The sequence below is a fragment of the Canis aureus genome, chromosome 25 (genome assembly GCF_053574225.1).
Source record: "Canis aureus isolate CA01 chromosome 25, VMU_Caureus_v.1.0, whole genome shotgun sequence".
Lineage (NCBI taxonomy): Eukaryota > Metazoa > Chordata > Mammalia > Carnivora > Canidae > Canis > Canis aureus.
The window spans coordinates 32379563-32393298 of NC_135635.1; the positions used below are offsets into that span (position 1 = coordinate 32379563).

The following is a 13736-nucleotide window of genomic DNA, read 5'->3' on the forward strand; positions in this document are numbered from 1 at the left end:
TTGAAGGTAAATATCTTCTTTATTAAATGAGAAGAGGAAGGGAATGACATAAATGTTCTCTTAAAAGCTACTACCAATTATTGGGATTGCCTAGTCCAAATAGATTTGAAAGATTTAACAAATAAACAAAATCTAGAAAACTATCAATGATTTCCAACCAGCTGATGGGGGAAGATGGTAAAGTTTGAAATGCCCTAATAAAAGACAATTTGCATCCACTATTCTGAGCTGAACTGTATGGCAAGAGAGGATCTGACACTATGAGAATTCTTCATAGCAATGGAGGGGAAATGACTGTGTAAGCTGAAGAAACCACTTCCGAACAGCTGAATTTCAAGACTCCGGCAGATCAATAGGGCAAAAGTAATCAAAATTACAGCCGATGCTGTTGAGAGCGACAGAACCTGTGGTGCATCAGATGATCCCAAACTGAGCAAGCTCATGCAACTCCAGGTGGCTAAACGCTTCCCAGGGACAAATCACCGTGATATCTGCAAGAAAGGGAAGAACTTGTAAGCCGACCCCACCCCCCTAGAGCTTCTTCTATTCACAGAAAAGTCATTCTTCAGGGGTGCCTGGATGGTTCAATGGGTTAAGCATCTGACTCTTGATTTCAGCTCAGGTCAAGATCTCAGGGTGGTGGGATTGAGCTCCATATCAGGCTATGTGCTCAGTAGGGAGTCTGCTGGTGCCTCTCCTCCCTCCCCCCACTTGTGCTTCCTCTCTCTCTCTCTCTCTCTCTCTCTCTCACTAAAATAAATAATAAATAAAAATCTTAAAAAAAAAAAAGACACCCTTCAGGCAGAGACACCTCACTCCTCCTATTCGCTGTCTCAGTAACCAGGAAGTTATCTAGAGTGGCCCTACAGCCCTGGAAGGATTAGACTGATTGCTTCATTAATCCCTTACAGGGTTCTGATGCCCCCAGAACAGGCGTCACTAGGTGGGCATCTTCACTGGTTTCATTCTGCAAGGCTTTGGCGAGGTGACCCAAGGTATTGACTACAGCTAGCCTGAGAGGGTGCAAGTCACTGATCAAATGGGGTCTCCTCAAAGCACAACCACTATGGAAGGAATATAGGGGAATTCTAGTCAGGCCAAGGATTAAAATGAGAAATAGAAGCATTTTAAATTCCCATGATCTGGAAATCCACTGTCTTCTTACTCCTTATTCGTTCAGATGCATTCCTTGGGCTTCTCTGACTCACTCTTTAGTTCCTTTACATTTTGAAATGCCTGCTATATCTAGTCACCTACTGAGAGGTAATCTCAAGGCATCTACTAATTCAATTTTTTGCTTAAAAAATATAAAATATTATAATCCCTGAATTACAGAGAAGCTGACTGGAACCCAAAGAGATTAAGTGCCTACAAAAAAAATCTGAGTTATAGAGATGGGACTGGAACCAAGCCAAAGATGTCAGATCTCCCCGCAGTATAAAGCTCTCTCCTGTATTCCAAATATGTTGGCAGAGTTAAGCATATCCTCCAGAGCCCAAAGCAAATCTGCTGCTCTTATATACACCTGGCCAGAATACAGAAGCAGTTGATTTAGCAGAATAGCAAATGAGCTTTATAAAGTAGCCAGAAAATGTATTTGAGATCCCAGAAGTGGCATTTGACTGTAAAAAGCAAATACACTGAGAATTGCTTGGTGAGGACACTGATTACTGATTACAGCATTTATCAAAAGTGTATTGGATGAGTTGAAAACATGTCCACAAAAACCTGCACAATGGTGTTTGTAGCAGTATTATTTGTAATTGTGAAAATTTGGAAGCAAGAAAATGTCTTTTAATAGGATAAGCAAATTGTGATACAGCCATATAATGAAATATTATTCTGTGGCAAAAAAGAAATGAACTATCAAGCCATATGGGGCATAAAGGAATCTTAAATAAATAAATACTGCTAAGTGAAAGAAGCCAGTCTGGAAAAATCTATATACGGTATGATTCTAACTACATGACAATCCGGAAAAGGCAAAAGTTTTGAGAGTAAAAAAGTTCATGATTGTCAAGAGTTTGTGGAGGGTGGGAGAAGGGATGAACAGGGGAAGCCCAGGGGATTTTTAGGGCATATATTCTGTATATGCCTGTAACGGTGGATATGCAACATTGTGTATTTGTCAGAACCTGGACAACACCAAGAATGAATTCTAATATAAGCTATGAATGCTAGTTAATACTAATGTTACCAACATTGGCTCAACAATTATAACAAATATACCATACTAATGTAAGATGCAAATAATAGGGGAAGCTTTGTACAAGGGTATTAAGAGCTCCATACTTTCTCCTTAAGTTTTCTGTAAACGTAAAACTGCTATAAAGAATAAAGTTTAATATTTTTAAAAGAATGTCCAGTAATCTGCATTCATTATCCACCATTTCAAATTATTCTAGCCAACTAAAAAATATTGTATTGGAGACATTCAGTGTGTGGGCCCTGTTCTAGGTGCCAGAGAATATGTAAAAAGAGGAAGTTGGTTAGGGAGGGGTTTGCCTGGGTTGAAAAAAGTCTCCAAGCCCCTCCCTTGTTTCCAATACCTCACTCTGTGGCCTCAGATTGTCACTCAATTCCCCTCTGTCTCAGGTTTCTCTTCTGAAGAAGTGATGAAGTTGGGATAGACTAACCCTGAGAATCTCTCTACCATGAAAGTCGACAAATCACCATATGTCCTCAAGCATTGGTTAATACAACAAGATTTTGTATCTCCGGGGCTTAGCTTGATTTCTGTGAATGTTTGGCTCTGGGCACACGTGTACTTACTTAGGAGGTTCAACTAAGCCCCACACTTCTATGTCTTCAAATATCTGCTGCCTTAGCTATTTCTTATAATTTTTCACAGCCCTTTGAGGCCTAACGTATGTAGAGTGGTGAAAGTCCACACTCTTGTGTGGCTCACCTGTTCCTAGCCCCTCCATGCCTGGAATGTCATCTCCAAACCTATGGGGGAAAAAAGAAAAATTAGCTGACATCAGAGTGAAAAGATCTCAAAATGACTCATTGAGAAAGCTTCCTAAGGGGGAAGAAGAGGTTTAAGTTTTTGTCTTTGAGAAATATTTTTATTTGCGTTGACCTGGGGCAAAGACAATATCACTCAGGCTGGTTTCAGACAGTGTGTCCCAGTAGAGAGAGATTTTCCCCTCGTAAAAATTTAGCCTAAAACAACTGAGAGCCAAAGAGAACTCTCACTGGGGCAATTTAGTCAAGCTCCATTTTTAAAAAAATAGAAATTGGAATAAAGCACAGTACGAAAGATATTAAAATGATTAATTCATCCATTTGGTTAGTTACTCAAAAGCACTTATCAAGCATTTACAATGTGGCGGGCAGTGTATTAAGCATAGGGAATTAAGGAAAAGCTAATTTTCTCCGAGGAACTTCAATCTCAGAGAACAGATGTAAATAAACAAATTTAGTGTAAAACAATTCAAGTTATGATAGTTGAATGTACAAGATGCAAACATGGAAGTAATGATCACATTAGTCCAAGAGAGTCAGGAATGGCTTCACAAGAGAAATTAACATATGGGTGCATGTTAAAGAATAAATAGGGTGTTGCCAAGAAGAGAAAGAAAAATAAAGAACTGAAGACATAACTTTTGCAGCCATAAAAATCAACTCTGCGTTCTGGAAATGGCCAGTGTTTTAGTACTCCAAATTAAACCACAGGGTTTACTGGTAAAAAGGAGTGGTCAAAAAAGTCTGGAAAGGTAAGTCAAAGGTTGCTACAGGCCCCATTTACCATGTTAAATGTGAACACAGACCTGGGGACTGAGAGAAAACCTTCCAGGGCTAACAACGTGATTCAGCAAAGATTGTGGAAATCTTTGTAAGTCTGTTTAATATTGGGAGCATTAATTTCTCAAAAACCAAAGCAAGCTTGTGATGGAAAAAATAATAGCAAATCTTCCTTTTCATTTTGGTCTTACCCTTTCACACCTTTCTTAGGAGGTTTGCTCTTGAATTGGCGTGTCTGTCTCTGCTTGAACTTGGGGGGCCCCTTGCGGGGGGTGGTGGGACCCTGGTTTGAAGCTGGAGGAGCCAAAGTAGTGTTGTCACTCATCCTGATGTCCCTGGGTGTCTGATGGTTCTCTTTCAGGTTCCTTAGATAGTGAGAGGAGGGGAAAAAAAGACCCTTCAGGCTACAGAGACCATTGCTTCTTAGACCCTCACTGGAAGTTCCAGAAAAGCTCAGGACTTTTTGTTAAAACAAAAGGGAAGAACTTACCATCTTTTAAAGAGATTTTCAAGAAAGAGATTTTCACAACAGAGAGATTTACAAACCAAAAATCTAGGTAGATATGTTGCTTCAATGAATTGTCATGAGCTTTCTATGTAAATTTATTATGATATGTACCTCCCTTCTGTGATCACCAGTTCCACTCTCTGTGAAGAGAGGGAAATGGACTAAATGCTACCTACGGTCTTCACAGAACTGGTATGTTCTTTAAGCTTTATATATTTTCCCACCCAACTACATAATAACCTGACTCTTAATGTTTATTGCCTCACATTTTATGGGCTTTTTACCTTCCAGTCCTTATTTTGCTTAAACCTCATGTGATCAAGATACTTCTCTCCTAGTTCTGGGGGATAACAATATAGTCATCTGGACAGGGGAGCTCTGAACCAGAGACACTAACCCGTGCGGTATTTGATACATCTCAGTACACACACACACACACACACAGGAACGCAATGGAATATGATTAAGTAGTAAGTTTATGCTTTAACTCCATATCCAGACATGAGGTTCTTTAGCCACAGACCTCTCCGAAATATTCAACATTTTCTCCCATTATCCAAATCATGGACTTACCCAATATGATTTTTTTAAAGGATTTTATTTATCCATTCATGAGAGACAGGGAGAGAGAAAGAGAGAGAGAGGCAGAGACATAGGCAGGGGGAGAAGCAGGCCCCATGCAAGGAGCCTGACGTGGGACTTGATCCCAGGTCTCCAGGACCACGTCCCGGGCCGAAGGCGGCACCAAACCACCAAGCCACCCAGGCTGCCCCCCAATATGATTTTCACAGACTTTTACTTTAACTACAGAAATAGACATTGTCAGGATGCCTGGTGGCTCAGTGGTTGAGCATCTGACTTTGGCTCAGGTTGTGATCCCAGGGTCCTGGGATTGGGTCCCACATCAGGCTCCCTATAGGGAGCCTGCTTCTCCCTCTGCCTCTGTCTGCCTCTTTCTGTGTGTCTATCATGAATAAATAAGATCCTTTTTTTTTAAAAAGGAAGAATTGTACATTGTCTTCTTCAAGTACAAAAATGCATTAATAAGATAAATTTTAAAAGTAAGTCTGCTAATCTAAAGTAATCTAAAGTAATCTAAATCTCCTTTTCTATCACAAAAGTTGGTAACACTTATCCTGGGAAGGAAGATTCTAAAAGGCTCCAAAGAACTGCTAAGTAGCCTTAATCTCTTACCCTGAACCAGTCCTTTCCGTACCCTGCTACCTAGAAGATTTATTTATATAATCTATAAATTATTGATTTATGCTAATATTCTTAGCTCCGACTCTTCCTGGCTATCTTTGGCCCATGCAAATCTTCTTTCTCTTTCTCTGCCACATGGACCATGCCTCAAATCTTATATTTTATAACTTCAAGTTCACCAACTTTTTCTTATTACTTTCAAAATCAGTTTAAATTATCATCCTTGCGTAAAAGATATTTTTCCTTACCTTCTTTTCCCCAATTACTATTTTAATTTTCTCCTTCTAGTTCTCAACTTCTTCAACAGAAATACATTGACTAACCTGTGAGCAGGTATCAAGGATGGTCAATCTGGCCAGGGCTCTGGATCATTTGTTCATGCCATGGATCTTATCTTAATTCCCCACTGGAATGTGCTCCATAAGGCTGCTTTTTCCATTTTTGTTCATTTCTGCGACCTCAAAACCTAGAAAAAGGCCTGGCACATAGCAGGGGTGCCATATATATTTATCCAATGGGTGAATAAATAAATGGAGAAGTTGAACTAATATCTTGAACACTGGGTCATGAGATTCTGACCCTGTGAATTCTCCACTAAACCATAAAGAAGGCAACAATTGGTCTTCTCCTCACAAACCTCTCAGTGGTTTTCAGAAATGGGCTGCCAGTTCATCTGTTTACTGAATCCAGTTCTTGTGCTATGGACCCTCTTTTGCCCTGGTAAACAGGCACAGTTTGTGTCCAAGTATGGTTGGAACTGTGGAAACTGCTGGTGGGCAGCCAAGAGCAACATTATTCTCAGAGTTTACCACCAGTGACTGACACATCCCAGCTCTGACAAAGCTATAGAGGAAAACTAGCGAATTTCTCTCAGATCAAGTTTTTTGGACTTCTCAATTCTTTCAAAATAGTAAGAAAGCACAAACTTTCCTTTAGCTCATCTGGAGAGTTTACTAGCATTAGTATTACCAGATTTAACAAATAAAAATGGAGGACACCCAGTTAAATTTGAATTTCAGGTAAACAACAAATGGGTTTTTTTTAGGATAAGGATATCCCAAATATATCATGATACATACTTATTCAAAAGATTATTTTTTGTTTATCCAAAATTCTAATTTCACTGGGCATCTTTTATTTTTATCTAGAAGTTCTAACTAGGATCCCACTGGGTTAGATCCAGAGCCTATAATATGAAGCCCTAACATAAACTAATCAGTTACCCTTTGGGGGCAATGCAATGTAAAATTTCTGTGCTTTAGAATCAAATAGATATATTCTCAAATTCCTGCTCCACAAGAACTGTTTATGTGACCTTGGACAAATCACATAACTTCTCTGGATCTCATTCCATCTATAAAATGATTCAAATATATCTTATTTTTAGAGTGATGGGGAAAAGTAAAGGGAATAATGTAAACAAGTGTTCAATGTAGAATGCTCAGAAAAACAGTAACTATGTAATAGACCTTAGGAATCAAGGAAGCCAGGCAAACAAATCTATGATTGTGACACAGGTTCACCTGCCCTACCTACACCCTTTCTCCTGGGTGAACTGTTGAAGAGCTCTTGTTATGAACCAGAGGGGTGACTGTCATCAGCACTTGCTGAGTAATCTTCTGCATCCCTCCAACACCCTTTTAATTTATGCCTGGCCTTAAAATTCTGTCTTAAGCTCTCTTTGGATTCCTTGACATCCCCAAAAGCAACCCCAAAGAACTTAAAAATCACACTTGACTTCCATCTTTCCCTGATTGTACTTCTCCTTTTTTCTTATAAGTTTCTTTTGCATATTTACCTATAAAATTTTGAAGTTACACCTCTAGGCTCAGACAGAGTTCCTTTGTAGGTGTGATGCATTATGTAAAGGAATTCTTCAGAAAGAGTTCTATAATAGGTTCCTGGCTAATCCATGGATCCTCATGACACTCAGAGTTTGCACAATGGGTAAGAATTTTATTTTTATTGTGTCTTTCATGTATAATATTTCATTTTTGAGTATGTAGGACAATCAACTAACTCCTAGAGTGTTAGATGTGCCCCCAGTTCTCTCTTTAAAACCTTTGGAAGGAGCAGAACAAATATGACCATTTCCAGCCTTGGAAGTTAGTCTTGTCCACCACAGATATCACCAAAGGCTAAACTTATCCTGGCCATGCTTTCTTGTGAATTAAAAGGGCATCCCTCAGGCTAAACAATCCTCAATCTAGTCTCAGACTTGATTTTAGCTCTAAGAAGATGTTTCACATTTTTGCCTCCCAGAAGTGTCAAGTAATTCATTCCTTTGTGACACAGAATGGTTTTCTCTTTTTAAAGCAATATTAGCCCTTCCCCTTTTGGAGACTATGAACTGTTGTCCTACAGAAAGAAGTGGATGCAGCAAAGTAATATGTCAAGGCATGGTTTTATGAGGAACCAAGGTTAGTGTCACCTTGGACCCAAGGCAGCAGAGTTCAGTTGTAGAAAGCTACAGAGGATGATCATCCATAAATCCCAGCTAAGGAAGAGCAATTTCAGAAGGTTCTTGACTCAGATCTCTGATGCTGCTATCATCATCCCAGACTTCCAGGTCTTTCTTTCTTTCTTGGAAAAGATATAAGCAAATAGACAATTCTATTGTTGAAGGACTAAGGGAAAGAGGGGTCAGGAGGAGATAGATGTAGAAGTGCTCTCTTTGCACTGGTGGAGTTGTCCCTAAATGTTACCAGGGTCCTGCTGAAGCAGAGAAAATCAAATAATTTGGAGAGCCAAGGAAGACTCAAACCAAAGCCATGAAAAGACAAGAACAAAAGTCCAGTGAGTACTTTCCTTCAGATTGGAACAAACAAATACTTTGACCTTAGAGGAAGAAGGCTAAGCCATCTGTACTGCATTGAGGTTATTCCTGGCTGGCTCTTGACTCTGTTTCTCCTTATCCTCACTCTTTCATGTCTTCCTCTTGTGTTTTGGTCTTTTTTAGCACATCTTGGGTGTAAAGAACTGTTTGTTCTGTGGTCATTTAATGCCCCACATCCCTCCTTTCCCAGAAAACTGGGAGCCACAAAAAGGAAGGAATCAGTTTGGAGTTCTTTCAAAATGAATTTAGTAATAAATTTTTGCAGCGACCTTGTAATAATCAAGTTTCACTTATTAGCCTGCTGCATGATATTATAAGGCCATTGTGGTGTACTTCCTTCATGTTTTCCCTAGTTTCATTCCTGGCCCCAGTCCAGGCTCAGATTCAAAGTTCTCTTCTTCCGTCTCTTTATTTTAGAGCCACATCAACCCTTCACCACCCACAAAGCCTTTCTTAAACATCAGAAGTTGAGAAATACTCACAGAGTTGAATGTTGCTCCTATAAACTGTCTAGTTGCCCTCTTCACAGCAGATGAATAAAGGACCTTTGCGTCCTGATTTATCTCCCTGTAATACCCACATGCTTCTTAATCCCACTCTTATGAGATTAAAGCACCAACCCAGGTGCAAAGAAGTTGGAAGAATAAGGGGTTAGACTGGGACAGGCTTAGGAATTTTCTGATGATTGAATACTCTCGCGAAACTGACTTGGGCTCTCTCCTGTCAATAAGTAGGTATTAAATCCACAAACACACACAAAGTGTTGATATCCAGGGACATATTCATAATTTGTGATTCAATATCTCTTGTGCTCCTCCATTCCCACTGTTAGTACTTGCTACCCCTCATTTTTTCCCTTTCTCTGACACACACACACCCAATCATAAATCAATCCCCACCACACACACATCATGTCATAATTATTATAAGACTCTAGGTAACTGAGAAGAAGGGAGTGAATCATAATGTCCCTTGCTGCAGTGGAGACACTGGGATGCTAATCATGTGAGCAATGACATTGAAAAGTATACGATATCTCTCCCTAACAGGTAATGTATACATTTCCTCAGTAAGATAGAACCACAAACCAAAAATGACACAAAATGCAGTGATACTTGACAGAGAAAAAGCCCAAGTGGTAGCTGATAACTAATAACTGATGCCATTTATTTGAAAATTGATTGCTGGATCTTCAATATCAAAGGCTTCAGAGTATGAGGCTCAGGCTACAAACCAATTCATTGGCACACTTGACTTCAGTTTTTCGGTTATATTGAGCCACTAGTATTAACTTGTACAACACTATATATAGACCTTAGCTCATATGCTAGTATCAGTAAGTTCTTTTGACAAATTTATCATAGAGAAATGATGTGATTTATTCAACTGCATATAATAAGTTAGTAGTGAAGCCAGGACCAAGGCCCAAATCTTGGAACGCTCTGCATATTCTGCTTCCTTTCTATTATACAACAGCAAAGCAGAATAGACCAAGATGCATGTGTTGCTGATCTCTCTCATGCCTTGTTAGTGAATTGTAATGTGCATTCCCTAAATTGTTACCTGTTGGAGAATTGTACTCCATAAGATTATATAGAGAGAAGGTCAATTTATCCTTCCCAGGAGGGGAAAGATTCTTAACTGACAGCCCCAAGCAGATTACATGGGCTGCTCAACAGCTTATGGGGTTTTTTTGATAAGCTTTCCTTTGGTCTTCACCAAAATTAGAGGAGTTTTGAAGCAGCAAATGCATTGCAGAGCCAGCAGAGTGTTTGGTGTTTGAATGAGTCTTTCTACTCCCACATCTGTGTCTCCATTACCATTCAGACCTTCCTCTATTCTTACACACCAGGCACATAGATATTGAGATTCTTTTTTTTTAATTTTTTTTATTTATTTATGATAGTCACAGAGAGAGAGAGAGAGAGAGAGAGAGAGAGAGGCAGAGACACAGGCAGAGGGAGAAGCAGGCTCCATGCACCGGGAGCCTGATGTGGGATTCGATCCCGGGTCTCCAGGATCGCGCCCTGGGCCAAAGGCAGGCGCCAAACCGCTCCGCCACCCAGGGATCCGATATTGAGATTCTTATCTGTGAAACCCACCCATTCTGTATTTCTTTGTTAAACAACTGCAATTCATGCAGATAGTGAAAAGAAAAATAAGCTGAATGTTCTAGAGTGTTGCTACTCAAAGTGTAACAGCAGCCACACCACTTGGGCATTTGTTAGAAATACAGGACATCAGGCACTGCTCCAGACTTAACTGAACCAGAAGCTGCATTTTAACAAGGTACCAACATAATTTGTTGGCATAGTACCACTGTAGATTCACGTGCAAGCTTAGTTTCACCACATCTCTGCTGTGTGACAAGATTGCCCCTTCTTCAAGTTTCAATTTCTTCATGTCATATGTCATAATGTGCCAAGGTTCTCAATTTTTTCCATCCCAAAACACTTGAGAAAGATAAACCACATTGATCAGTAGCAGGATTTGTAACCAGTGATTCTCAATTTTGGAGGAAGGGGGAGGGTTGTTGTACTGTGACTCTTTGCCCTCCCGGCAAAATGGAGACCCAGAAGAATGGAGAGTGAGGAGTGTGATATATGACCAACTATATAGTTTGAAAAACTCTTCTAAAGTGGTTCTAATTTAGCTCTCAAGGATTTATGATTATAAAATTCTTAAATTGCTTTAAAGACTTAAAAATTTATTTTCCATCCAGCTCTGAGCCAAGATGGAACAGATATACTCCTCCCCCCATTTCTCCTGCAAAGTACAGCTAAAATTCCTAGATATTATACATAGAACAAACACAAGAGTATTTTAAAAGGTCAAGAGAAAAAGAGAGACCAAATAGGGAATTTAGGGCCTTAGGAATAATGTGGCAGTAAATTCCTTGAGTTCTCTTTTTATTTTGTATATTCTGAACTAGAGGCAAGAGAGACAGCAACCCAGAAACACAAACAGGAGCAGACAAAAAAAAAAAAAATCTTCTCAAAAAAACCTACTCTTTGTAGACAAATGACCAGAAAAGAAGTATTCTAGTTAGGCAAAAAACAATTAGACAAAAATTATCCTATGCCATGGAAATAAATCCAACATCAACAAATACAATATTATGGAGGGGAAAAAAAATGGCCACATCAACCTCATCAGCACAGGTTGAGTAAAGAGACTTCCATCCTGGTCCAGCTATACTTATGTAACCCTGCTCCACCCCCCCGAGTAGTATCAGAGAAGGCCACCTGGAGATCTTAGACTTTCATCTACAACCAGTGATAATAAGGCACCGTCTTCCTTCCTACTAGAATGGTGTTAAGGGGCCCATGTGGGGAATCCGAATTGTCACCACTATTCAACAGTAACAAGGTACCTAAAGAAGAACAAAATGAAAATTTTAGAGCTGAAAAATGCAATTATCAGCATAAAAATTCATTGGATGGGCTTGACAACAGAAAAGAGAAGACAAAAGAAAGAATCAGTGAACTTGAAGCTAGAACAATAGAAATTATCCCATCTGATCAAAAGAGAGAAAATAAATAGAGAAGAAGAAGAAAAAATAAGAAGAGGAGGAGGAGGAGGAGGAGGGGGAAGCAGCTCAGAGACCTCGGAAACTAAAAGATCTAATATTCACATCATTAGAGTTGCAGGACAGAAGAGAAAGATGAGGCTAAAACAAGTACTTGAAAAAATAATGGCTGAAAATTTCCTAAATTTGATGAAAAGCATAAGCCTACGGAATCAAGAAGCTATCAAACCCCAATGGGATAAATCCAAAGAAATCTATGCCAAAGCACATCATAATCAAACCACAAAACTAAAGACAAAACAAATTTTGAAAACAATCAAAAAATATATGTATATCACCTTACCTAGAGGTGAAAACATAGAATGACAGAAGATTTCTCATCAGAAACCAGAGGGCCAGAAGAAAGTAGCACAATATTTTTCAAGTCCTGATCATAGAACTATCGCCTCTGTCTGTGAATTTATCCTTCAGGAATGAAAAGGGGAGAAAAAGCATCTTAATAAAGAAAGACTAAGACAATCTATCACCAGAAGACCTACACTAAAGGAATGATAAAGGAATCTCTTTAAACAGAAAGGACATATTAGGGAAAAAGGAAAATATTGAACATATAGGAAGAAAGAACAACAAAAAAAGAGAAAGTGTGGGATACAAAGGGAAGTGTGGAAGACAGGAAATTCAATCACATCAGCAGGGCCTTATGGAAACTGAAACACTGTTCAAGACACTGTGAAGTTCTAAAGATCTGGTCATTTTGTATCTTCAGGAACTGTATCCATTGTTCTCTGTTCCAAGGCTGTTCTTTCTACCTGTTCCTCTACTACTGCTGCTGCTGCTGCTGCTGCTGAGTCTTAGAAGGTTTGAGTACCCTGGCCAATCAGCAGTAAATACATACTGCCTCCATGACACAGAACAATTCTCCTAGGTTACTTCATTGATCATTGGCTAGACTCATCATGGCTGGCTTTTGATCAGTTATCTATCTCTGATCTTATCAACCAGGTAATGGGGTCACATGGCTCTAAACAAGGTGATTGATGACCAAGAAATTTCTCTGGAAGAACCTTGGCTGTCTGGATACTCTAAATTTTCAAAGACAAGAAATCTTTGCTGGGAAAAGAAGAATTATTGGTATATGTAATGACATCAATGAATATGAAGCACCTTTTACAAAGTGAAAGAATCCAGAGTTGAATGGCTCTATGCTGTCTGATTTCATTAATGACATTCAGAAAAAGCAAAACTATAAGGTTGCAGAACTAATAGGTGGCTGCCAGGGATTGAGAAAAGTTGATGGCATGAAAGGGACAATGCAGTAGATTTTAAAGGGTAATGGAATTACTCTGTATCTTGATTATAGTGGTGAATCTACAACTCCATGCATTTGTCAAAACACATAGAACAGCACACTACAGAGAATGAGAATGAGTTTGCAAATTTAAAAGCTAAATATCAGAAGCACCTGGGTGGCTCAGTGGTTGAGCATCTGCCTTTGGCTGAGGTCTTGATCCCAGGGTCCTAGGATTGAGTCAGGCATCAGGTTCCCCACAGGGAGCCTGTTTCTCCCTCTGCCTATGACTTTGCTTCTCTCTGAGTGTCTCGCATGAATAAACAAAATCTTTTTAAAAAAAAAAAACCTAAATATCATAAAAATACTGTAAAAAATTACGTTCCATAGCTCAATAATCCTTGGTTCTTGATATTTTCTGACAGATGGGAAAGTATCATTAGTCATATACAGAAAGAGAGTTAAAGGGCACTTACTTAGTAATTAAAAGTAATTAAAATTTTAGCTGTCCTACAAGCTCCTTACACAAGCACTAATCTCTAATCCTTCTTTAGTGTTACTTAAAATATCTTTGAGTAGGAAGACACACATCAAAGATACATTTCCTCTGCATTTGGATCCTCCT

General features: G+C 39.2%; 1 protein-coding gene across 3 annotated transcripts in view; it reads right to left on the minus strand.

Moving 5' to 3' along the window:
- PDE6H (phosphodiesterase 6H) overlaps window positions 1-13736 on the minus strand; it is a 23508-nt gene continuing 9772 nt past the window's right edge. Inside the window, exons 1-4 of one of the 3 annotated variants that reach the window (XM_077870962.1) lie at window positions 5707-6140; window positions 3939-4112; window positions 2909-2949; window positions 1-491 (exon numbers count right to left, since the gene is read on the minus strand). In XM_077870962.1, the coding sequence (XP_077727088.1) occupies window positions 415-491; window positions 2909-2949; window positions 3939-4072 (252 nt within the window). In that variant the 5' untranslated portion in view covers window positions 4073-4112; window positions 5707-6140 and the 3' untranslated portion in view covers window positions 1-414. Of the gene's footprint in view, window positions 492-2908; window positions 2950-3938; window positions 4113-5706; window positions 6141-13736 lie in introns of those variants that run through there. The other 2 variants (XM_077870961.1, XM_077870960.1) reach the window with 2 other exon arrangements.